At 42.8% G+C, this 26970-nt stretch overlaps 1 protein-coding gene across 2 annotated transcripts in view; it reads right to left on the minus strand.

Annotated features, from left to right (window-relative positions):
- The window catches only part of LOC144755473 (cytochrome P450 2G1-like), a 291649-nt gene that overhangs the window by 57163 nt on the left and 207516 nt on the right, over nt 1-26970 (minus strand). Inside the window, exon 7 of one of the 2 annotated variants that reach the window (XM_078644446.1) lies at nt 8318-8469. The exons of the other annotated variant lie outside the window; for it this stretch is intronic. Coding sequence (XP_078500572.1) covers nt 8318-8469 — 152 coding nt within the window. The remainder of the gene's footprint in view (nt 1-8317; nt 8470-26970) is intronic. 2 annotated transcript variants of the gene reach the window in all.

Below are 26970 nucleotides of genomic sequence, written 5' to 3' on the forward strand. Positions count from 1 at the left end.
TGTATAGTACACCAAGTATTGTTTCTCTTGTGCATTGACTCCATAACTTCGTACCCTTTTACACCGATGTCCTTCCCTGTATATGTTTTTAGGGACGTATTAGCCTCTTTAAATTTTTCTACATATTTTTTAGTTGCTTCTCTATTCCCTATACGCTTGCTTGCCGTACTGTGCCGTGATCCTGAGTCTGAGATCATATCTGTCTTTACTCCACCTTGGAAGATGGTGCCCACTGGGTTTATTCTATTAGCATTATCTTCCTCTTTGCTCACTTTTCTTTCCTTGATCTCGTCTTTCCTTTGTTCCTTTTTTAACGAGACTTGTTTTTTGTATTCATCCACCACATTCAAAATGTCCTCATAAAAATCTCTGTCTGACCCTTCCGTCAATATTTTTTCCCTTTCGTGGTACCTTTTCTTTCCTCCAGTTCCTAAACTGTGGAGCCATTTTTCTGCCTTTTTCTCAAGTAGCAGAGATACTTTCTCTTCCTCAAATACAGTTATGTACTTCTCAACATTTTCCTTCCGCACACCCCATTCTGCAGTGATCTTCATATTCTGGCCCCACTCCATGTCATACGCGCAGCTATAAACTAGAGATTCACGTGAAGATGTAATCACAGCCTGCAGATAGATAAATGGCAGTACGAGTGCACTTTGTAGGATTCGCTTGCGCCCCAAGCTGGTTAAACGAAATGCGCAGTCTGTTGCTACTAAGATTCTTTCTTTAAAGGTCACGTCACCTTCTGCGCTTACAATTACTCTGCAGAGTATCTCTGAAATCCCTGAATATGCCTTGCTCCCTTCGTCTGTGGATCTGTGACTCTCATTAATTCACAAACAATAATGGACCGAGAAAAATCTCTCTCAAGAGTGCTGCCCCCACTCTGTATTAACTCCGTCACAAGGATTCCTTGCACTCTCTGCCCCTCTGAGGGTTTCCTCGATCTGCAACAACTTGCTGCTGCGATGCAGTTTTCTTACACTGAACCCTGAGATTTACCACACTCCTGACATATCCACACAACAGCTCCAAGCGCCGCCTCAGTTCCGAAACTTCCTCACACTGTTTCACCGCGCTGACGCGGTTTCATTTACCACGCTCCCTCCGTTCTTTTGGAATCTCCACACGTCGCTTCCCAATACTCTGCCTCAGTACTGATATTTCCTTACGCTGCTTCTACGAGCTGTTTCAGTTTAGTTTACTACATCTTTGCAATCTCCACACGCAGCTTCAAATCGCTGCCTCAGTGCCTGTAACCTCAGAGGTTCACCATTTTTCTGATCCTCTAAGACGTTTCAAATCCTCTTAAGACACTACTTCAGTGAATTTATTTATTTATTTACCACGTTATGACTCACTGCCTAGATCGGTTTCAGCGGTTTTGTGTTTACCATGTTCCCCGCACCACTCTTCACATTTTTTCCACAGGCTCACTATAATTGAGAGTTATCAAAATTGGGTCCCCTTCAGTTAATCTTCCTGACCTTTGTCTAAACAAAACTCCCGAATACTGGTAAATTATTACTCACTCGACTCAGACCATTCGTCGAGTTTGGAGAGTCCCGCTTCACGATGCTGCCACTCTCTCTTACCTCGAGCGCCAGACACGCCGCCTCAGTTCAGTTTCTTGTGCAGAGACAGAAGCGGCTCTTTTCCCCGCTCCACTCCTTTCTCCTCACGCAGTGTCATGCGCTCCCCTCATAGACTGGTGAGAATCCCTCATAATCCTTCATGGGTAATGTTTTCCTGCACCCAAAACAATTTAACGGGAACACTATACGTAGCCTGAGTAAGCCTTAACCTTCCTTCCTTTTCATCAATATTCATACAGGAAAATAATGTTGACCGCGAAGTCCTCTTTCTTTTTCCACGGTTGAAGCACTGGAACTTCCCGTCGACAACTCTGCAGTTACTTGGAGCAAGACCCGCTACGTCTTCTCCCTCATGAGTTTCGACTGTCTCTCACGTCCCGCTTGCCAGTCCACACAAACTTTGGAGGGGACTTGAAACACTCACCCTCGGCTTCTTCTCCTGCTGAGATAACCGATCACTGCCACGGGCGGAACAGCTCTCACACCGTCACGCTGTGCTCACTCCGCCGACGCTGCCTACAGCCGTCTCACTTCACTGAAACCTTCAATTACCGCTGGACTCACACAAAGATGCCAGCTGGAGGATCCACCAACTCCTGTCAAACTTGACACGGAAGAACGAAATTCCTCTGTTTCACACGGCACGAGCTCACCTTCATCGAGACCACACACCTTGCTTCAGATGTGCGTACTTCACGTTTTACAACCTCGATGAGTTCAGCTTTCATCAATACATCCGCTGTTCCTGTGATCTTCCTTCTTACACTGGGTAAGCCTTCATTTCAAATGGTAATATCCGCTCAAGCATCAAGTTGCTCCAGGGGGAAACCTTACGCTGACCCTGGCTCAGATACTCTGCTCAGCCTTGGCTCCCGGACGGTAACCAGTCTGGGTGAAGCCTGCCCCCTTCAGTCACCGGGAAGGCTTAGTCAAAGAGCGCTGCTACAGTCGAAATCCGTTTTCGACCACTCAGACATCGCAGACAAAGTATGCCTGCACAGCGCTGCCCCCAGCAGTCCCGCTTCCAACCAACAGCAACCGAGCCTCCTCACTTGCTCTCCTCCAGAGTCGGCTTTCACTGTTGTGGGAAATCCGTGTTCCGCTGCCTGACCATTAATTCACCTTCACTTCACAACCAGCTGTTTCTACTCTTGTTGCGCTGGTTACCACTATGCCGCTTCCTCCTCCACGGAATGCTCCCAGGGAGCTCTGGTTACCAGATCCACAGACATAAGTCAGACCTCAGTCAGTCAGTCAGAGCGTTTCTCTGCTCAACACGGTACCCTCACACCCTCACCGAGGCTTCACACCCGACTTCCTTTCCTTTACTTAGTCGAGAGATATCACGTCCCCCCACGGGAACACCTCGATGACACAGCCTGGGTTACCAGTAAGCTCCACACGGTACCCTTTCACCTTCAACGAGGCTTCACATCCGACTCCCTTTTCCTCACTTAGTCGGGAAATTTCACGTCCCGCCACGGGAACACCTCGATGACTCAGCCTGGGTTACCGGTTTGTCTGTTGTCCTGTGATCCGCAAATCCACTGGTGAGTACTTCATCAATATTCAAAATTCCGCACAAGCATCAACTTTTCCAGGGAGGAAAGCACCCAACTGACCCTGGCTCAGCTCCTCGCCCTCGTCGCCAAGAAATGTAGTAAAGAACCACTACATTTAAGGGTTTCCAAGTACAACTTTATTCAGTCATAGGTAACAGGTGCTTCCAGCTTGGCGGCAGTAGCTCACTTCAACATTCTAACCCACACTCCAGGATGTGGGGTGGGTCATACCAAGGGGTCGGGTGAAGGAGGGGTGGACAGGGAGATGGAGACGCGGGGAGCAAGATTACAACAACATGCTTTTCTGGAAAACTGTCAAAGTTCAGGGCGGTTCGCTTTACACTGTTTTGTCGACCTTCGTGCGGACTTTGATTTGGTCCCACGAAGGAAACTCTGGAGTGTATTGAGGGACTTAGGCATCCCAACCCCTTTTTAAATATCTTAATACGCCTCCACTCGCAGAATTTCACAAGGGTCAGGTGTGGGAGACAAGGCAATTTGTCATCTAGCTTCTCCGTTGGCAGAGGGGTAAGGCAGGGTTGCGTTTTGGCGCCAACCCTGTTTTGCCTCTATGTCAACGGAGTAATCACCCACCTGAATACGGTCCCCAACAGAGACGCCCCAAGGCTTGCTGGTGCAGGAATCTCTGCGATTATGTTTGCAGATGATACCCTGTTGCTGGCAAAGACTCCAATGGGCATACAGCGAGTCTTGGATGCCTTTGTCCCATTTTGTCATGATCGGGGACTAGAAATAAATACATCCAAAACGAAATTCATGATCTTTAATCCACCGAAAACATCTCGCCCTAACCCTGCTATAGGTGGTGTTCATTTGGAAAGAGTGCAAACGTTCGAATATTTGGGATTAACTCTTAACGAGAATATGACTTGGGCACAACATCAGACTAAAACCCAATTAAAGCTCTCGCAAAAAGCAGGGGGGATCCTCAAACTCTCAAAACAAACTACCTCAAAACCTATTTGTCCACCTCTTGAAATCTATAAAATGCAGGCACGGGGAGCGGTGATCTATGGTGGAGAACTGTGGGGCCACAGTTGTCACCCAGAAATCACCGCTACGGAAAATAGGTTTCTTAGGCAGTTGGTAAACCTGCCCGCTAGTACGCCCCTACTTCCCCTTAGGTTGGACTTGGGACTGAGATCACTCAAGGAAGAACTAGGACTTAAGCCTCTTACTTTCTGGAGGCGTCTCTGGGTAACCCCTGAACTTGCCAGCTACAGGCGCGAGCTTGTAGAATTGTTAAAAGCCCCAAACGTTTGGAATTTCCCCTGGCCGAAATATATCAGGCAGGAATTTGACAGGTTGGGTTGCCCTTCATTATGGACTAACCCTGAAAAAGCGTGCAGGGGTATATCCCGTAGGGAGCTAGTTAGTCTGTATTATGATCAAAATGTGTCCGCCTGCCTAACTAGTGCCCAAACTGGGACAATGACGAGAACATTCCTGGGTCTAAAAGATCACTACAAACTTGAGTCTGCTTTTGATATCATCAGCCCTAATGGTCACAGGAAGTTGTACCTCCAATGGAGATATGACTCCCTACCAATAAGAGCCCTGACCACCCGTTGGCACCCCAATGCTCCCAGAAACTTCCCTGCGTGCATTGCGGAATTGGAGACTGAGTTACACATGGTTTTCTTCTGCCCTTCCTATAAGATTCCTAGGAAGAAGTGGATCATCCCTATCTGCAAAAACCTGGCCATTAGGCAGTGTTTCCACTCCTATCGAATATTGAAAACAGATTTATCGCCAACAATTGTTTTTGCGGTTACGAAATTCCTGGCTGTCATGTGGAATATCAGAAGAAAGTATGTGACAAAATGAGACGAAATGTAATCACAAATTTGCTCGGGTGTTTCGAGGGTTGTGGTGACCAGAGGTTCTCCTGGCTGATTGGCCTTTTAACTTTAATTTTAATTTTAGAAAATGTTACTATCCAGAATGAATGTTATGGTATTTTGCACTCCTGTACTTTTTTTTAACAATTTTAATGATGTATGATGCATTTTACTGTGTATTCTTTTATGACATCTTTTTTGTCGAAATAAAGATGAAATGAAATGAGTATAATTTTTGGTAATTATGCATCATAAAAGTAATGTGGAATTATTGATTACCCTGGCATAATTTAATTTTCGCCCTGGCCTACCTATTATTTAAAGGTTGCATCTAAGACAGGTTTAGCAGTAAGGGCCTCTTGTCACAAAATCACAGGGTTTGTGACCACAAAAGTGCTTATTACTATGTACAAAACCCAATTTACAGGTTGGACAATCATTTGAATTGTAAAAAGACTATTGCAGGTGTTTCTGAATTGCAAACAGGAGTAGTCATGAATCACAAAAAGAGTTCAACCCTTCCCTTACCAATTTTTAAAGGAATTTATAGTTCACAACTGCAATTGCTGTCCCAAACCATTTGTGAGAAATGCACCCCTGTGTTGGGGTGCTAACTAATTTGCAAAGGGGAAGTCGTCCCCTTAGGAGCCTTTTATCTTTTCGAATCATGCTGGAAGCTTCACGGGGAGGCTGTTTTAAACAAAAAACGTATTTCATTTTGGTATGCACTCATAATAATGGTGGTGTGATGTCACTTGCAGGCCACCATTCCTGTGATTACAGCCAATGACAGAGTGTCATGCATTGACACCTGCGTACTGGATATTAATTAAGCAGGTGATCCTGCAACCCCCTGCCAATCAGTATTTTGGGACAGGCCTAGAAGTATATTGGATAATTTTGTAAATTATTATTCGATTTGCAAAAAGTATGTGTGCAATTAGCTACCACATTTTGCAAATAAAATATTACATCAGGACTCTAACTTTCATAAGAAGATGAATGCCAAACATATTCTCGCCTTGTTTGCAATTCTACCTGGTTGTAAGTACCTGTTGACATTTTTATGAGGCACAGTAATACAACATTAAAGCTGTTTATATAGCAGTTGGGCAGCTAGTGAAATTCATCAGCTATTTGCATACCTACCAGCTAAACTGTGTATACAGTCTGCTGTTTAGCAAGCCACCAGGTAACTAATGGAGTTTCCTTTTATTTGCAAGGCCACTGGTCAGGCAGTACATCTTTTCTGCTATTTCAGCTGGGGAAATAAATATTGACATTTCTTTGCAATTTGACAAGCTACCGGTAAAATAACAAAGCATTTCTGTTATTCAAGAAATAGCCAGGAAAATAATTTAGTTTATTTGCTATTTCCATTGCTGCTGACCATATTGTAAATAATGTCCACTGTTTTGCCAGCAGCAAAGTAGTGAGTGAACTTTCTTTGCTGTTTGTTGACTGCTGGCCAAGTAATACATACATAACCTCAGGTATGTAGCCAGTGGGCAGCTTAATAGTGAAGTGTCCTTTCGATTTGCATGGCCACCAGCCAACCAGTGAATAATCTACTACTTAGGCAGCAGCTGTGACTTTCTGCTTTTTATACAGCCACGATATAAATAGTGCAGAATCTCTATCTCTATTATTTAGCCAACTGGCGAGTAGATAGTGTGGTTGCTCTGCTTTTTTCAAGACTGACTATTATAAAGTGCATAATTTCTACTATTTACCCAGCTGAGAAAGTAAATAGCAGAGAAAAGCCACTATTTACCTTGCAGCCAGATAAATAGCCGCTACATTTTTAGCAGAGGTGTTATCCTCCATTTTAACTGTCTCGAGAGCAGAGCAAAAAGTAGAGGTTGCACTTGTCTGTAAAAAAAAGAAATCACCTGCCCAGCTGACTTTTGGCAACAGACATGAAACCAGGAATGCTAATTTTCAATGTGTTTTAAAGTTGCAGAATAGTTCAAGGACATCTCAAAATACTTTGCATGCGCAATTTGTCAAAATGGCACCCTGAGAGTGAGATACCTCTTGGCTGACAGTGGCTTGCTGCAGTGCCACAATGCACTGTGAAAGGGACATATCAAACTGGGGTATTGTTATCAAGATATCCTTGGTGCGAAATGCATTCAAGGCAATTACTATTTTCATATTTATGCTCATGGAATATGATTCCCAATTGATAAGTATGGGCTGCCTAGTCTCCTAGTGCAGACTGCATTTTCCCTGTATGCATTGCTTTGGTCAGCAGATAGTGCCCAATCGATTAATGTATTCTAAAAGTTTGTTTTCAAGTGTAGCATTTGCAAATTTCAAATATGGTCACTGGCAGATGGATTGTTTCCATTTACATTTTTTGGTTCCTGATCTTAGCAAAGTGTAGGAGTTAATGGAATGGACAACACGTTGTGTCATCTAACATTGTTTAATAATTTTGGAGTTAGCCAAGAGTTTTTGAGTTTACAAAAATTCAATTTATAATACACTTACTTAAAGAGCTTTCAACTACCTCTCTTCATTCATTGTTCTGGTTTTCACATTTTGCTTCTGCCCACTACAGCATGCAGCATGGGGCAATAGATCAGCCTAATTACTGGTTAACTTTACTTTGAGTGACTGAATTTTGCTCTCTCACAAAGAGAACATCAACACAGGAGGTAGTTCCCTTCAGTTTCAGAGTTTTTTCTCTTTGCTTCATAATTACTTTAGTTTTGCCTTTGTCTATAGAACCCAAGTTGAAAGCAGGACCATTCTACCGAATGTGAGCACAGGCCACATTCCATGTTTATCAGCTCATGTCAATGGAGTTGTAGTTTCCTTTTGAAGTGTCCTTTGTTATCCCACTGCTGGTATTTCCCAGCATAACATTGTGTCCATTTGAAACTGTTCTGTATTAACTTCTTTTTATTTTACTAGGCATACAGTGCACTAACTGAAAGATTCAAAATTCAACATATGAATTCATAACTTGAGAATACTTCGGGAACATGTTTATTCAGGACTCAATTTCAGTTATGGTTCTAATATAAACTTTGCCTAGGAAGAAAATTATCCTTTAATATGTTTAAATTGCAGAACTTGTGACACTATTTTATGTATTTCTTTCTTCCTCGTTTCTTTGTTTCATTCCTTCTTTCTTTTGAATACTGACAGAATATCAGGACCAAAAATATATTGTGGACAGAAAATCATGTAAAAAATATCAAGGGCCAACATATCAAGAGCCAAGAGCAAATAGGTAAGTATAGATTTCAATCAATCAATCATAGCATTTGTATAGCGTGCTACTCACCCGGAAGGGTCTCAAGGCGCTGGGGGGAGAGGAGTCCGTTACTGCTCGAACAGCCAGGTGTTGAGTTACTTCCTGAAGGAGAGCTGGTCCTGGGTCAGCCGAAGGTGGATGGGGAGGGAGTTCCAATTCTTGGCTGCCAGGTAGGAGAAGGGCTGCCAGGTAGGAGAAGATTTACTATTCTTAACTCCACATCTATGTATCTTGTAGATATATATATAACATAGGTGTTCCAGGGGCGGGGTCCCTCTAAAAGAGGTTTTATAAACCCTCGTGAGTGAAAGCTGCTCATTTTATTTTTGCCAAGTGTAGAACATTAACGGCAAATTCGAGGTTGGTGCTGTGGGCACTGTGAAATAATAACCAACATTATTTTAGCATATTCGAAACCAACAGGTCTCCCCTAGGGGTCCCAGGGGTGGGGAGGGTATCCTGTAATTATGAGCCTGGGCTTTATAAAATAGGTTTCATGAATCCTGGTGAGGAAGAAACTGAACAATTCATTTTTTCCCCAATGAAGATAGTTGGCCTCATAGGCTAACATGGCAATATGTTCTGGACGCTTAACTATTGCTAGGAGATTGAAAAAATAGACTGAACAGAATGATATTGATAAATCCAGCAACTGGGCATTGTTTCATTTATCATAACATGTACAGAAGTATAAGACTTTCTTTTCTGTTACCAAAGTCCAGGCTCCATCACTCTTCCCTGATTGGTCAGCCCTGATGGGATCAGCGACACTGCCTTGGTTAGGTGATAAGTGGCCAGGCAGGGCAGAGGTTATTTTATGGCAAGAGCTCTGGGGGCACAGAAATGCCAGTGCGGGGGTTGGGCCATGAAGCATCAGCTTCAAAGGAAGAACAGGTCAAACAAGCCTGTCCGCCAGGGCCACCCACTCTCCCTGCCAGATGGGAGGCTTAAGGAATGCATTCACAGATATGCGGGGGGAGTTTATGAAAATTAAGCCACACTCTGAGTTTGGTTCAGTTAGCTCCTGCTGCTTTTCTGAAATTTCAGCAATGATGGATTTTGAGAGAGGAGTGCCTTTTGGAACAAGACTATGCCACACTATGGAGCAATTTGTCATGCTTTGGGATGTTGCCTTGCACCTCATTGGACAGGGGTGCTCCCATACGTCTAGACAGAGAACACTGAATAAATATGTGAGAGCCGCAGAGCCCCTCAGTTCTGCTGCCTGAATCTTCATGAAGAAGAAGGATTGTCCTGCTGGAATCCTGATCTACACCCAATGGTCGGCCTGGTGAAGGCTGAGCTTGCTGCCCTATCAGGCACTACAGCTCTGATGAATTTGCCTTGCTTCAAGAAGAAGTAAAGAATGGATTCCCTGAAGCTACAGGCTACCAGAGCTTGTCGAACAAAGAAACAAGCAAACAAGTACACACTGGTCTGTAAATTCAAAGTCCAACTCGTCTCGAGTCAATCAATTGTTGTGTAAAGAACCAATCCAATCCACTGTTGTTATTGCCTATCTTTGGATGTATGACGTTACAACGCATACTGTTACAACGCCTACCTTTACATCGCAGTTTTTACAACGCATGCTGTTACAACGCATAGCGCTAAGGGGTGCTGGATAGTGAATAGTTTAATTTACTATTCCAAGTCCAGTCCCCGTGGATAGTAGGGAAGGTGTTGGATAGTCAATTAAATCTATTCCCTATCCTAGGCGCCCCCCAGCGCAATGCGTTGTAATGACATGCGTTGTAAAAGTTGCGTCGTAAGGGTAATGCGTTGTAAAAGTTGCGTTGTAAAGGATGTTCCCCCCTATCTTTACTTCACAATGACAGTCACTGGTGTAGACATCCAAAACACTGCAGCCAGGTTACCAGAGCTTAACTGGCCCTTCTCCAGCTGGAGTCTCCCTCCTGGATGCATCCAGTGGATGTTTTAAGGGGTTGACCAAGTGCATTGGTTGAAGTTAAGTCCATAGCTACCAAGGACCAACTATGAGATTCCAGACCCTTGGATTTGTGTTTTCGTCACATGGACCCCACTAGGAGACCTTCTGGAAGGACCTCTAGAAGTTTGGGAAAGTTTGGTAAACTTTATGGAAAAGGCTTCAATAAGTGACTGACCTGACCACTAGACAAAGCCGACCATCTTCGTCTGCTACCTGGACTAAATTCCAGGTTTTTCCAGCTGAAGAGCTACAGAGGTCCTACTTTCAGAGTTTGACTGGGAGCTCCCTAAAATTCAAACCGGCGAACCCTCTGCAGAACCCTCTGCAAATCCGGACTGGTGGAGAGCAATGAGGGCTCTCGATAGAAAAATCTCAAGAAAAGTTTCCAAGTCTGAATGTAAAAGTTTAAACGTGGCGACCATGTGGGGCGTATTGGTTTCTAAGCACTAGAAATTGTTTACTCTTTAAAAAGTAATACCTCTGATTCCCTACATTGGATTTTCATTGTTTTGGGGTCATTTGAAAGATGCTAATGTTTCCTATTTTTATGAATTGGTGGTGGATTTATATTGTGTGCTGTGTCTTACCTATTTCACTGTATTGGTGTTTTTAAATGCTTTACATGTGTCTCTCCTGAGTAAACCCTTATTACTCGGTGTCAGCTACCAAGTGTTGAGAACGGGACTAATTTATAGAGACCCTAATTAGTACCCAGTACCGTGTTGGTGACCTTGCTGGTGGTGTTAGGTGGCTACCTACCATTCCCTATAACTCACCTTCCACAAACCGACATCCCTCTACGGGCTGATTCTGCAGATGAGTAACCTCACTGGCTAACCCCAGGATAGCGGAGTTTACTAACCTTTCTTCCCCCAAACATAGTGCATTTCTCAATGAGAATGACAGAGGCATCATAATGCAGCCAGATGACAGAGACAGCATAATGCAGCAGATTCAAGAAAACAGCATCCCTCTTATGTCTGTTATTTAACCCATTTGCATTATGACAAACTACAGTAAAAAACATTTTCTAGTATGTATTTGTATGTGTGTATAAATGAACTAAAGACCTGCTACAAACCACAAACCGTGGTGTCCGTTTTCCCATTTTTTGTGGCATTTCCGGCTGGAGTGCAGGAGAGTGACTGGGATAACACAAGCAAATATATGGTAGAACATATGGGACTACTTACTGACCAGTGGCAGCGAACTTTGTTTGATGGCAGGCATCTGAGGAAGTCATTGAAGACGAAACGCTTCATGCCTAAACTCTTTTGATAATAAAGCACCTACCTGGATCCCCTCTGTGTCCCTCCGATTCTTTCCTACGGTTTGAATCCTTGTTTGCATATTCAGCGCGCCGGCCCGTGACGTGCTAGAGGGAACCGCCTTGTCAAGTGGACAGAGACAATCAGGGCACCCTGCACCTTTGCACTCTGCGTATCCAGGCTACTGGAAGTTCTCTGTTCCACGTCACCCGCATTGAAGACCAGCTCCGCTGCAGCAAGCAGTCCGTGTAATCACACGGAAAACCAAGGGTCACGGTATCCGAAGTTCCAGGACTGCCCCAGTGTGGATACCTGTGGTTAAGGCGTCTTGGGGACCCAGCTGGTGATTTTTATCTACAAGCCGAGTGTGCCACTGACTCAGTGCCGTGTTCATAATGATGTCCAGGACCCAATATTTGGAAACAAGGGTACGAGAACGGAACTTCATCCGGCAAGGTGTGAGAGGGGCATGCTGGGATTTGTAGTTTGCCGACGCTACTGCATTTCTTGAGTGACTCTGTTCCGCACTACCTAGGACAACCACCAATGGTAGAACATATGGGACTACTTACTGACCAGTGGCAGCGAACTTTGTTTGATGGCAGGCATCTGAGGAAGTCATTGAAGATGAAACGCGTCATGCCTAAGCTCTTTTGATAATAAAGCACCTACCTGGATCCCCGCTGTGTCCCTCCGATTCTTTCTTACGTTTGAATCCTTGTTTGCATATTCAGCGCGCCGGCCCATGACGTACTAGAGGGAACCGCCTTGTCAAGTGGACAGAGACAATCAGGGCACCCTGCACCTTTGCACTCTGTGTATCCAGGCTACTGGAAGTTCTCTGTTCCACCACACCCGCATTGAGGACCAGCTCCGCTGCAGCAAGCAGTCCGTGTAATCACACGGAGAAACCAAGGGTCACGGTATCCGAAGTTCCAGGAGTGCCCTAGTGTGGATACTTGTGGTTAAGGCGTCTTGGGGACGCAGCTGGTGATTTTTATCTACAAGCCGAGTGTGCCACTGACCCAGTGCCGTGTTCATAATGATGTCCAGGACCCAATATTTGGAAACAAGGGTACGAGAACAGAACTTCACCCGGCAAGCTGTGAGAGGGGCATGCTGGGATTTGTAGTTTGCCGACGCTACTGCATTTCTTGAGTGACTCTGTTCCGCCCTACCTAGGACAACCGCCAATGGTAGAACATATGGGACTACTTACTGACCAGTGGCAGCGAACTTTGTTTGATGGCAGGCATCTGAGGAAGTCATTGAAGACGAAACGCGTCATGCCTAAGCTCTTTTGATAATAAAGCACCTACCTGGATACCCGCTGTGTCCCTCCGATTCTTTCTTACGGTTTGAATCCTTGTTTGCATATTCAGCGCGCCGGCCCGTGACGTACTAGAGGGAACCGCCTTGTCAAGTGGACAGAGACAATCAGGGCACCCTGCACCTTTGCACTCTGCGTATCCAGGCTACTGGAAGTTCTCTGTTCCACCACACCCGCATTGAGGACCAGCTCCGCTGCAGCAAGCAGTCCGTGTAATCACACGGAGAAATCAAGAGTCACGGTGTCCGAAGTTCCAGGTCTGCACCAGTGTGGATTCTTGTGGTTAAGGCGCCTTGGGGACCCAGCTGGTGATTTTTGTCTACAAGCCGAGTGTGCCACTGACCCAGTGCCGTGTTCATAATGATGTCCAGGACCCAATATTTGGAAACAAGGGTACGAGAACGGAACTTCACCCGGCAAGCTGTGAGAGGGGCATGCTGGGATTTGTAGTTTGCCGACGCTACTGCATTTCTTGAGTGACTCTGTTCCGCCCTACCTAGGACAACCACCAATGGTAGAACATATGGGACTACTTACTGACCAGTGGCAGCAAACTTTGTTTGATGGCAGGCATCTGAGGAAGTCATTGAAGACGAAACGCGTCATGCCTAAGCTCTTTTGATAATAAAGCACCTACCTGGATCCCCGCTGTGTCCCTCCGATTCTTTCTTACGGTTTGAATCCTTGTTTGCATATTCAGCGCTCCGGCCCGTGACGTACTAGAGGGTACCGCCTTGTCAAGTGGACAGAGACAATTAGGGCACCCTGCACCTTTGCACTCTGCGTATCCAGGCTACTGGAAGTTCTCTGTTCCACCACACCCGCATTGAGGACCAGCTCCGCTGCAGCAAGCAGTCCGTGTAATCACACGGAGAAACCAAGGGTCACGGTATCCGAAGTTCCAGGAGTGCCCTAGTGTGGATACTTGTGGTTAAGGCGTCTTGGGGACCCAGCTGATGATTTTTATCTACAAGCCGAGTGTGCCACTGACCCAGTGCCATGTTCATAATGATGTCCAGGACCCAATATTTGGAAACAAGGGTACGAGAACGGAACTTCACCCGGCAAGCTGTGAGAGGGGCATGCTGGGATTTGTAGTTTGCCGACGCTACTGCATTTCTTGAGTGACTCTGTTCCGCCCTACCTAGGACAACCACCAATAGTAGAACATATGGGACTACTTACTGACCAGTGGCAGTGAACTTTGTTTGATGGCAGGCATCTGAGGAAGTCATTGAAGACGAAACGCGTCATGCCTAGGCTCTTTTGATAATAAAGCACCTACCTGGATCCCCGCTGTGTCCCTCCGATTCTTTCCTACAGTTTGAATCCTTGTTTGCATATATATATATATATATCTATATATGTATTACCTACTGGCGGTCGCCAGTAGGTATATATAGTTAGGATTTTTTCTCTATGGGTTTTTTGAAAATTCTATGTCTAATAACTTTGGCGTTTGTGGACGGAATTGGCTGAAATTTTCAGGAAAATGGCACATTTTGTTTCTGAGCAGCCCCTGAAAATTGGGGGGGGTTCGTCCAGGGGGGGTCGAGAAAAAAGGGGGGTCCCAAAACGTGTTTTTAACATTGAGTTTTCCATAGGGCGGTTGGCCTCACTTTTAGCCCGAACGGCTGAATGGATTTGCACGGAACTTGGCAAAATTGTAGGGACTGGTAGCCCGATGTGCCTTTTGTAGGTCTCAATATATGTGCTACAGTGGATTTTGAGAAATTTACGTTTAAAAAAAGATATATATCTGTAACAGCGGACCGGGCAGCGCTCCAGGACGTGTACTTTTCGCGCAACGGAGCTTTGTGAAGCGAAGCTGATTGGTTCTCCGGCGTCTGTCAACATTCCAAACAGTCCGTAGCGGCCGCCATCTTGTCTCTCGGTAGGATCGAGAGACAAGAGGAGGCCAAAGCGAAGGGGCAAATGACCATAAGGGGGAATAGTAGATCCTCGCTGACCCCCTAGGTTTGATGTGGAGGTTTTAAAAGGGCCCCGCGGGGCAAAAAAAAAAAATAATAATAATAATCGAACGGCTGAATGGATTTGCACGAAACTTGGCAAAATTGTAGGGACTGGTAGCCCGATGTGCCTTTGCTAGGTCTCAATATATGTGCTTCAGTGGATTTTGAGAAATTAACGTTCAAAAAAAGATATATATCTGTAACAGCGCACCGCTTCGCGTACTTTTCGCGTTACGGAGCTTTGCGAAGCTGATTGGCTCTCCGGTGTCTGTAAACATTCCAAACAGTACGTAGCGGCCGCCATCTTGTCTCTCGGTAGGATCGAGAGACAAGAGGAGGCCAAAGCGAAGGGGCAAATGACCATAAGGGGGCATAGTAGATCCTCGCTGACCCCCTAGGTTTGATGTGGAGGCTTTGAAAGGGTCTCGCAGGGCAAAAAAAAAATATACCGTTTTTTTAGTTTTTTTGCGTGGAGTGCGCCCGGTTCGCGAACCGGGAAGCGTTCTGGGGAGCGTACTTTCTTGAAAATTAGTGAAAAAAGTTAGAGTAAAATAATAATTGTGAGTGATCAGATGTAGGGTAGCTCTGAGAAGAGCTTTTGGGTTTATGGTACATTTAGGTACTTATAAGTAGGTACCAATGCACAGTCTTAAATTCAGAGTGAAAACTCTGTTGCCCTCATCTGAGAAGTGAACTCCATCTCCTCTGTAGATATCTTGCATGTAGTAACGCAAGTTATTGTTGTACAGGGAGCCCATTCCATGGTCTCTCATGTAAGCTGAAACAGATTTGTTTACATGCTTCCTCGATTTCTCAATTTGTGGACAAAATTGGTTCGACCACCTCCATTTCTGTCTTTGGCATATATTTGAATATACCAAGGCAGTCTGAGGAAAAAGTGCCATCAATTGCTCAAAGGTGTCCTTTAAAAGCATTTCCAGACCTACCCCAGTCAAAGTGCCCAAATCATTACCTCCACAGTGCACAATTAACAGGTCAGGTTTTGGCAAATGCATAAAGGTTTTCACCAATGGTATCAATTGGTGACATTTTAATCCTCTGTGGCCAAACCACTTAATTTCCACATCTTGTAAATTGAGGTTAGGTAAATTCCTGTTTTCAGCGTACCTTTGAGCCCAATAGATGTAACTATGTCCAACAATCCAGACAGAAAACATGGTGAGAGAAGGTTCTGCTGCAGTCAGATGAAGTGTGGCAATGAAATGGCAGTTGAAAAAATGAGAGTGTAAAATGAAAAAAACTGAGGAGTTTCTGTGTTAATGAAGCAGTAAGAGTGATTGGTGGATTTTGATTGCTGAAAACAGAAAGTTAGTGTGCATGGATGAGTTCGTTGAAAGATGTATTTTGAGTGGCGAAGAAAAAATCATTAAATGAAAGAATGCTCTGGATATGCAGGTGCACTGAGAGTTCAGAGTTCAATTGCAACATTGTTGTGTGAGAGGTCTTGCAAGAGGTGGTTGCTATGCAGAAAAAGCAGAGAGGGGGCAGAGGGGGGAAGGGTTTTGCTTTGAAAAAAAGTGAGGGAAGAGTTTTGATTGGGTGACATGAGAGATATGTGTGAGGAATTACAGCACTTCTGTGCTTTTGATAGCTGCAGACTCTGCAGTGCATACCTTTTGCTCTGCTGAAGACAAATTGGTGTGTTTCTGAGACTGTTTTGAAACTCAAAGTATTTGCTAAGGTGAGAAAAGATTTCTTTAATTTAGATAGAAAATAGTGTGCTTTAAGGAGAAAATTATGAAGAAAGTTGTGTTTTTCAAATGTTGCTTTGTCTCAAGTGTTTCACAAATAGATTTTGTTTCTTTGAGAAATTGTAATTGGAGAAAATGTGAAGTATTAGTACTGACAGGGCTTTTATGTGCATAGGAGCTGTGGAGTGTTTTCAAATTATGACTTGTAAATCGTTTTTGAGAAAAAGCAATGGTTTTAATATTGATGAGAAGGACATAATGGTGTCTGCTTCTTTATAAGGTAATTGAGAGTCTCTGATGTTATTTTTCCCATTTCAATGTAAGAAGTTTGTCTGTGGAGCAAATTGCTTGTAAATATGCTCCCACCTGTGCATGGCAAATTTAGATTTTGAATGTTTCCGTTACATAGGCATGTTAAAGGTGACTGAAACATGCTGCAAAGGCAATCAAAAAATGCTTTTATGTGTCTTAAGGACATTTTAAGTCATTTCCCCATGTGCAGTGTTTTCAAATTATGAGTTGAAAATCGTTTTTGAGGTAAAGGAATGTTTTCAAAATGTATGTGCGCCATATGACCCCAAATTTCTTTTTCAGGGGTGCAGCAGGGTGTTCTTGAGACACCCCTGCACCGTCGGAAAAATTCGTAATTTGCTATGAGGTAATTGCTAATCGCAAATTGCACCTTCATTCCTATGGGCCTCCTGCTGCATGGAAATGAATGGGTAATTTGTAATTAGCAAATAGGTCATCGCAAACTAGGAATGGTAAAGAATCGCTATTTATTCCTTAAAGTTCGCTATTTAGGAAATGGAAAAAACTTTGATGATACATATGGCGGTTCATCTCTAACAAGATAAGAAGCATAGGGATAGATTTATGATGACTGGCGCATCACCAGGGATGTGTTAGTCATTCTGTGCCGCTGTTCCGTCACCTATGGTGTGCTGCATTTACAATGCGGCGCATCATGGGGCAAAAACAGCACAGATGCGTGACGTATTTGTGCCGTAAAGTTGGCGCATTGCTGGAGTTGTATCGCAAGTGTGATGAAGCTCCAGCAAGGCTGAGGGGTGCCCCTGTCGCAGGGTTTCTGTTCTCACACAGAACTGTGGACAGAGGATTGGAACCTCGGCGAATTAGGGTGTCCCAAAACTCACCTTAGTAATCAAAACCCCTTAGCAAGCTAGGTACAGTGTCACATTGGATATAACAAACTCTCAATGTTTAGACAATCCAGAATATGAACTTATAGTACCTCAGGATACGTGGAACTCATGAACAGTCGGTCGTTATATATTTCTTAGAAACCAGAACATGGAGTTAAGAAGAACACATGTGTATTTGAAATGTTTATTTACTAATGCCGTCTTCTCAGGCGTAGTATCTTAGATTATACAAGTACACATATTATCAGTAGCAAAATTACCAGCATAGTCAGTAGTACATAAAAAGCGAATGGTGACAGTATGTTAACATGCTGTAAATGAATAAGAGTTAGCAACACTTATAAGCAGCCGCGGGCCGTGGAGGGAGTTACGGTGGGGCAGGGAGGCGGGGAGGGGGAGGGGCAGGGTGGAGAGGGCTCCACCCTGCCCCTCCCCCTCCCCGCCTCCCTGCCCCACCGTAACTCCCTCCACGGCCCGCGGCTGCTTATATCTCACCCTCCCTAATACACATAATATATTATTTGCTAAGAAGGTCTCTTTGTGTTGGTTTAGGGCGTGCTGATACTTTAGTGTCTTAGATTTGAAGGAATCACATCAGCATACACCAGCTCTCTCTTCATGTGAACCGCATCAAGTGTTGTGTATGTGTGTTCGGCAAAGCAATATAAAACCCGCCTCATGCCCAGAATTGGGAGAAGCTGCACTTATGTTATGAGTATGAAGTCGTGGAGATCAGACCTCATAACAATTCTGTATCGTGTTGTTCTTGAAACTTCAGCACTCGCTGTACAGATATAGTTTAAGAAGTAAAGCAGATAGTAGAGCAATAACATATTATTCTCATGTAAATCACGATGAACTATTAGGTTGAAAGCTAAAGCAACAACTAAGTGTCGTGTGCAGAAGTTGCAAAAAAGGAAAAAATGGCGTTTAAACCGGTAATGAGTCCATGCTAACTTAACACGGTGTAAAGATATCCAGGACCTAGATGACACCTCCCCATGATCCGGAAACGAACTGAATAAGATAATAGAAGTGCCATCTCATGAGAGCAGATTGCAACTTTATATGTGGACGGTCCGCAAGGTAAAACATTAAAAACTAGGAAAATTTAATGCTAAAGAAAAATAAAACAGCCAAGTACTTTATCGAGTCTTAAGCCAATAGGCAAGCTAAATAATAAAAACTTGACAAATAAGTCAATGAATTGTAAATGAAATGCTAGTACTCAGCATATCAAACATGAAAAAGGTCTATGACATAACTGTGTATGCAAAATAAGCTGCAACAGCCTCCAATAGGAAGTCACCGTCTTCATCCGAAAAGAGTTCAGCCATCCAATTTAAAAGCGGAAAAGAACATACGTGCTCTCCCAGCACCGGGTCCTCTATCAACATCAGAGGACAGCTCGGTGGGTTTTCAAGAAAGCTCTGTTCCAAGAAAGACTGTGTTGCCGCCAGTAAATTCCAGGGACCAATTAGTCCATGCATCAATGCCACAGCCATAATCCTTTCGCCAGGACAAACCAACTCGTGAGTAATGATAGGAGTCATCAGCTGATTAAAGTCGACGTCAGGAGAAACCGGTCCGCAGAGACACAAATCAATGGCCCAATCGAAATCACAGGTCAGGCAGTGAAATACAGGCTGGACACAGGTGAAGTAGGAGAATCGAAAAGATAATCCATATGCCGTGCTTAATATCGCCAACGGCATTGTGCCATAATATTCTAGCATGCGATTGCGGAACAGTGTCAGCAGCTGCAGGGCGGGAGCTTGCACAGGAGGGACATCCATATTTAAAAATGTAAAAAAGCACAAGAGCGTCCGCTGGTAATGCAAGTAAAAATGGGAATCCACGAAGCAGAGTGGAAAAAATAGAATGAAAGAAAGCAGGGATGACTCCAAAGATTTTCTCAAATGAAGTCACGAGACCACTGGTAACAACTTTAAAAAAGTGCGCCAGGCCCTTTGTGGAGGACGCGTTAGAGATAGTCCGAACCATCTTGCTGAAATGGAAAGGCGAATCTGTATTTAAAAGGGTCTGCACCTCTGTACGGGTGTTCGCTATGTGAAGCACGAAAGTTTCACGGGCCGAAGTCAAGGCCACCTCTCTTTGAGACAAAAGAGCTCTTATTCTTGTCATGCCGTTGAAATGTGCTCCCAAGGTTGGTATTTGTGGCCAGATTGAAAACTCCCTATGTTCATGTGTGGGAGGAAATAGAACATTTCTGCAGCAAATAACCCGTTCATTTACTGTTACGATAAAATGAATACTTTTAATTAACCCAGAACAATCTTCATTATTGAGCATCAAATAACTACCATTTTCCAAGAACTTGAACGTGGGGATGATAGCAGGAACTGGTGTGCCTTGCAACACGCAAGCCATATTTGGTCGGTGTTTGTTGCATGAACCGTGTAACTGTATGTGCCTACACATTAGTGAATCATCTGGCGTCTCAGTGCATTCCTCTCCATTCAGATAAAGTTCTTGATCATCTTTGAAAATCTGTATGTGTATGGAAGCGACCAGACCTCATGAAGAAAACCACTACCTAAAGGTTAATAACGACCTATTGGTATATATGTCATACAATTTGAAAACTTATATAAAGCAAAAGGCAGCGTTATTAAACCGTGGATAAGGCACGTTGCCAAAGCAGTCAACCTTTTGGATTTATACTGGAAATGTTAAAGGAAGAATTACGGAGTAGGGCCTGTAAATCTTTAATGGACAACGAGTAAAATTACTCCAACCATCATATTCCTCTAACTCCGGGATAGTAGGGGTGTTTAATTTTTTAGAAGTAGCCAATCCAAAGCATTTGGTCTGGGAAATTGTTTCATTCACAAACAACATATGATTTGGGATGAGACATGCACGGTGGAAAGCCTCAGTGCCTTGTACCTGCCAGGTTTGTGAACCCCAAACTGATGTAGATCCTGGATATTTTTACTCTGTGTTACGTTAGCATGGTCTCATTACTGGTTTAAACGCCATTTTTCCTTTTCTGTAACTTCTGCACACGACACTTAGTTGTTGCTTTAGCTTTCAGCCTACCTGCGTCAAGATCTATGCCTGCTTCAAGCAGGCGCAGGGTTTTGATGTAGCTTTGTCCTATCTGATTGTAAATGCGGCACACCGTGGGTGGCAGAGCAGCGGTGCACGTTAACTGGTGCATCCCTGGGGATGTGCTAGTTAATATAAATCTGCCCCTTTACATTTAATTATGTGCAGGGGACACAGAGTAGGTGAGGTTTATCCAAGGTTAAGAAGAGATGAGTCCTGTTCAGTGAAAAATTGGAGATAGGCTTCAGTATATTATATACTTAAGTAGTGTGTTAAGTTTTTGATGACTGTTATTAATTTACTGTTGGGTAATAGTGGTTAATAACATTTTTTATTATATTTTACCACAGATTCAACTGCAGATTATTTCAAGATTTTAGGACGCCTAGCAAAGAAAGAGTGAGAAAGGCTGCAAAACGTCAAAGACAGCAGGACCATGGAATAATGCAGTAGTCCTCTAACAAAAAGATTTGTCAAGTCACCAAGAAAGCACCGGGTAAGAGTCCAAAAACAGTCATAAGAAATTTGTGTAGTAAAAAAAATATTACTACAGAAAATGTTTCAGTCCAGAAAAGGAGAAACAATTCAAATGGTAAGGAAAGGCCAATGAGAAATGTTACTGCTAGAGTAAGAGATAACTCTATGCATGAAAGTAGAAGGAAACAACAGTTTAGGGATATTCGTAAACGAATGTTCCGCAACAGGATAATTGGGAATTTGTTAAAAAATATTAAGAAAGGTCAACAGAAAGTGTTTTTTTATAAGAGAAAAAAATAGTTGAGAAAGTTATTGATCAGGCATTTGAAATTAAACGTAAGTTATTTATTTTGACAATCAATAGAATTAGGAAGCTAAACAAGGTAATTTATGATTTCAAAAGAAATAGTAGATGGAAGAGAATAGTTAATCGTAGTAATTTTTGTGAAGTTTTTTCTGGAGAATGGATGCATAGTTCAAGCTCTGAGGCATTTTTTAATGAGGAGAGTTATTTCCAGGATAATGATTTGGTGCATGCAGTTGACACCAGTGGTCGAGCTTATGAAGTGAAAGATGGTTGTCCAGTTGAAAAAAAAAAAGTTGTGAGAACAGAGATAGAAGAGGTGTTAGGTAATGAGGTTTTAGGGAGACGTCCTAAGGGTCCTGTGTACACCTGGAAGTGTAGTAGTATTTGCAGTGTACGACAGGATTCCATCAATTTGCTTTGTGATTTTATACGGTCATTTAATAAGAAAAGTTTGAAGCAGAAAATGAAGTTGTTGCAAGAATTAGATCCTTGCAGAGTGAGAGAAGTGATAGGTTTGCATGGTCATTCACTGGCTTGTCTTTCCAGGAGAGTATGCCAGAGTGTTTTTCATCATTTCAGGATGCTAGCAGTGCATCATAATAAAGTGAGGAAATTAGTTAGAATGTTGTATTATGCTAAGAGTCCAGCAATTATGCTTAAACAATTATGCGCTGCTCTTTTGCATGGTTCTGAAATAGATGTGAAGAATATATGTGAAGAAATTGAGTTTTGTTACTTTGGAAGTAAAGAGGAGAATGTTGAAATTGACCAAGAAGAAGAGAGTAATGTGGAAGATAGTGTACAGGTTTCCAGTACAGATAATTTCCAGAGGAAAATTGCGACGTTTGAGGTGAAATCAAGTGAGAGGCCAAATTTCACTTGTGTGTGTTGTCGACGCACTTATTATAAGAATCAGACTAAGTTAGTGGATTTATATGGAAAAAGTGAAAGGGAAAATAATAGTGAATGGAAGGATTTTACAACATACTTGATGGTAGAAAATTGTTTTGATTTGGGATTGGATCAACGTGTGTGTACTTATTGTTGTAACAAATTAAATCAAAACCAGATGCCTGCTAGAGCAGTTCATAATAATCTGGAATTGGTTGAGATTCCTTCTGAATTGAAGGATTTAAATACTTATGAATCTATTTTGATTCAAAGTATCCATCCCTTTCAGGCTATTGTAAGAATGGAGCCAAAGACAGGGAAATTGCCTCCATCAGATTTACAGAGAGGATTAAAGGGAAGAGTTGTTTATTTGCCTCTAGATTTGAAGAAAAACATTAACACAATTGGAGTAGAAAAAGTGGAAGAGGAACCTCTTGTTATCTTAGTTAATGGGGTTCCGACAAAGAATAAGAAAATATGGCAAGATTTAGTAGATGTTAGGAAAGTCAAAAGGGCAACATTGTATTTGAAAAAATATAATAAATACTATAAAAATGTATATGTTGCAGAAGAGGAAGTAAGTGAGGAAGAGGATAGCGATTTGTGTGCTGGTCAAATTGAGAAAGTAGAACCCTGTGCTAGTGAAGAAATATATGAACATTATAGTGTTCATCCTTTGCATTCCAAGGAAGTCATGGGGAATGCTATTGAGTTGTTTCAAATGAAACAAGCGAAAGGGAGTCCCATTAGTGTTTGGGAGGAAAGTTTGGAAGCTCGGTGTTTCCCACAGCTTTTACCAACAGGTCAGGGAGGAAGATATGATGAGCGACCTCATCAAATTCCTGCTTCTGAATACCGGACTTTGCGATTGTATGCAGGAGATCCTAGGTTTCGACAATGCATTCCTTATTTGTTTCATCTCCTGTTTGAAAGCGATCTGTCTGGACTGTCATATGCAGTGAACCACATCTTGAAAAGTGGTATACACATGCAAAACATCTCGGCAAGTGACTTTATGGATAAAGTCAATGTCCAAGACAGTATTTTGGATTCTCACCTGATTAATCTCATGGCGTGTCAGCGTGGTACTAATGAGTACTGGTACCGTCGTCATGGTGATTTAAAATGTATGCTGAGGAACTTAGGAACTCCCACATGGTTCCTCACTTTGAGCTGTGCTGAGTATGGCTGGAAGACTTACTTGAATTTCTACGAGAGGCAAATGCTAACGTAGAAAACATCGAATTCAAGACACCCGGAGAACTGTGCTCTTTGGATCCAGTCAATGTATGTAGGTACTTCAATCATAGATTTGAAGGTATGATGTCTTTCATCATGAATAAGAAGAATCCACCTCTTGGAGAGGTTTTGGATTTCTTCTGGAGGAAGGAGTACCAAGCAAGAGGTGCTCCTCATATACATATGTTGCTGTGGATCAAGGATGCACCTAAATTTGGAACGGATGCAGAAGACTCAGTGATGAGTTTCATAGAACAGTATTCTACGTGTGCTGTTCCAAACGCAAAGGAGAAAAAAAGCCTAAGAGAAAAAGTTCTACGTTTCCAAAGCCATCGATGTGGAAAGTACTGTCGTCGTAAATTCCGGAACAAGGACAAGTTCTACACCAAATGTCGTTTCGGCTTTCCATGACCGGTGATTTCTAAAGGAAGAGTGAACAGTTTGATGTCTTCGCTGCGACATAATGTGATGAAGAAATCACCTAAAAACACATACAATTTGAAGAGGAACGAAGAGTCTAAGTACATCAACGACTACAACCCGGTGATTTTGTCCATGTGGAATGCTAACATGGATATACAGTTTGTGGCTGATAACTGTATGGCTGTGGCTCGGTATGTGACATCTTACATCACCAAAAAAGAGAAGACAGAATTGAAGGATATGTGGGAGGACATTTCCCATGAAAAGAGCCTCAGCAAGAAGTTGTACAGTTTCAGTTTGAAGATGTTGTCGCATCGAGAAATCGGAGCTTACGAATGTTCTGACCGGTTGTCTTCAGCAAGTCTCTATGCCAAGTCCAGGAGTATCGTTTGGGCGAGTGTTGGTCTTGCTGCAACGCGTAATCGAGTTCTGAAACCTGTGCGGGAAATTGAGTATTTGGCGGAAAAGGAGCCAAACAGTACCGACATTTTGAAGAGCAACATGTTGGATACATATTATCCAAATCGAAGCAGTCACCTCGAGAATGTTTGTCTGTATGAGGTTCTGCAAAATTACATATTCAAGAGGAACATCAAAGAAGATACTGAGAAAGGAGTGTATGCTGTAATAGGAAGTGAGGGATGTCTGGTCAAGCAAAGAAAATGCCACTTGATAAACCATCGAAAATTGAGTGGCGAATCTCCTGAAAAAAAGGAGTTTTTCTATTTAGCACTTTTGCAACTTTTTAAGCCTTGGCGTGCAGAAGAGGAACTGCTTGGAGATTTCCTTTGTTACGAAGACTCATTCAATGCTGCCAAGGAGACCATAGAATGTCCTGCTTTTCCCAAATATGTAGAAATGTTGAATGTGGAAATTGAGCAGGAAGCAACGATTGCAGCCGAGATTGCCAGAGGCAGTTCTCAGGACAGTCAGAGTTCTGCTTCATTGAGTCAGGATCCACTAGGAGGACCTCTTATCGAAAATGAAGCTGCCACTGCTATGAATGAAGTGGAAAGAGCCATGGCACATGCTCAGGAGGATGCGGTTAACTTAGAAGAGTTGGAAAGACAACTCAACGTTGAGCAGAGGAAAATATATGACGAACTTACCATGCAAATTGATCATGGATTAAGTCATGACAAGAAAGAGTGCTCATGTACGTCGTTGAGGCCTGTCCGACTGTACGTGAGTGGAGAAGCGGGAACTGGAAAAAGTTTCCTTATTAAAGCAATTTCATGTTATTTGCAGGAAAGGACAGAGTCATCGCTGTCTTGTGTTGTCACCGCTCCAACTGGACTGGCAGCACATAACATTAAAGGGATTACTTTACATCGTTTACTGATGCTGCCAGTGGAGCATGACAACAAATTAGAATATCACAAGCTATCTGGAGATGCTTGTTTTGAAGTTTCAAGAGTCTTGAGGAAAATGAAACTTCTTATCATTGACGAAGTAAGCATGGTTTCCAATGTCATGCTTGCCTTTGTGCATTTGAGAATGCAAGAAGTTCTCAAAACAGAGTATGATGTGTTATTTGGTGGCAAACACATCATTGTTTTCGGAGATCTTCTGCAGCTGACACCAGTGAAAGGGCAACCTGTGTTCAAAATGCTCACGCATGAAGATACCAGGAAGTGCTTAGGGAGCATTGGCAACGTCAATATATGGTTAAACTTCAATTATGCTGAACTGCATGAAAATATGCGTCAGGCAAAGGATGAAGTTTACAAGACTATTCTACAAGATGTTAGAATTGGAAAAGTGACCGAGCATGGGAAAGAAGCTTTACATGCACGATTACTGACAAATTTATATCCAGACAAAGATGTTGTGCCTGAGAATATTGTTCAGAAAGTTACTGAGAAAAAATCTGGAATATGTTTGATGCCAACTCTTGCAGAATGTGCCAAATTCAACAACAAAATGTTGCATTTAGAAAAGCAAGAGATTGTGAAACTGGAAGCTATTGACAGAGTAGAGCTTATGGGATCAACAATTATTTTGTCTGAGAATCTGAAAACAAAATTGGATTCATTAGAGAAGAGTATATCTAAAACTGCGGGTTTTGAAAAGACTCTGAATGTGTGCTTGAACTGCCGTATAATTTTAAGAAGGAATTTACATGTTGAAAGAGGTCTGGTAAATGGATCAATGTGTAATGTTGTTGATTTTGTGAAATACAGAAATAGAGATGGAATTGAATTTTTAAAAATTAAATTTGATGGCATTGAGGAAGTACAGCTAATTGCTCGTTGTTCTGCTAGATTTTTGGTTGTAAAAGACTTATATGTTCGTCGTAAGCAGTTTCCTGTTTGCTTGGCATATGCGGTGACAATCCATAAATCGCAAGGTTTAAGTGTAGACTGTGCATTGGTGAATATTGGCAGTTCTGTGTTCAAGGAGGGTATGGCATATGTGGCATTGTCACGAGTTAGGACTTTATCGGGATTGTACTTGATTGAGTGTGATGTCACAAACATTTGTGCGGATCTAGATTGTGTTAAGGAATACAATAGGTTGAGAAGAGAGTATGCACCACATTTGCCTCAGTATCCTTTGTTTGAGAAACGTGTGGTAGGCCGGAAACGAAGAAATGTGACCAATACTGGGGAGGTTGTAGCAAAAAGACGAAAAGTCAATGAACTTGAAATTATAAGCAGAAACAAAAAGGATTCTGTTGAAGATGTTGTTGGTTTTCAATTTGAAAACAGTTCTGGTGTCAACTGCTATGCTAATGTAGTGGTTAATGTTTTGTTTTCTCTAGAAAATGTAAAAGAAGAGATTGTGGTCAATTCTGATCAAAGATTTTGCAGTTTGTTAAATTCTGTGTTAGAGAAATGTAGCACTGATAGAACAAACATGGAAAGTGTGTCT

The sequence above is a fragment of the Lissotriton helveticus genome, chromosome 5_1, assembly GCF_964261635.1.
Source record: "Lissotriton helveticus chromosome 5_1, aLisHel1.1, whole genome shotgun sequence".
NCBI classification, from domain to species: Eukaryota; Metazoa; Chordata; class Amphibia; order Caudata; family Salamandridae; genus Lissotriton; species Lissotriton helveticus.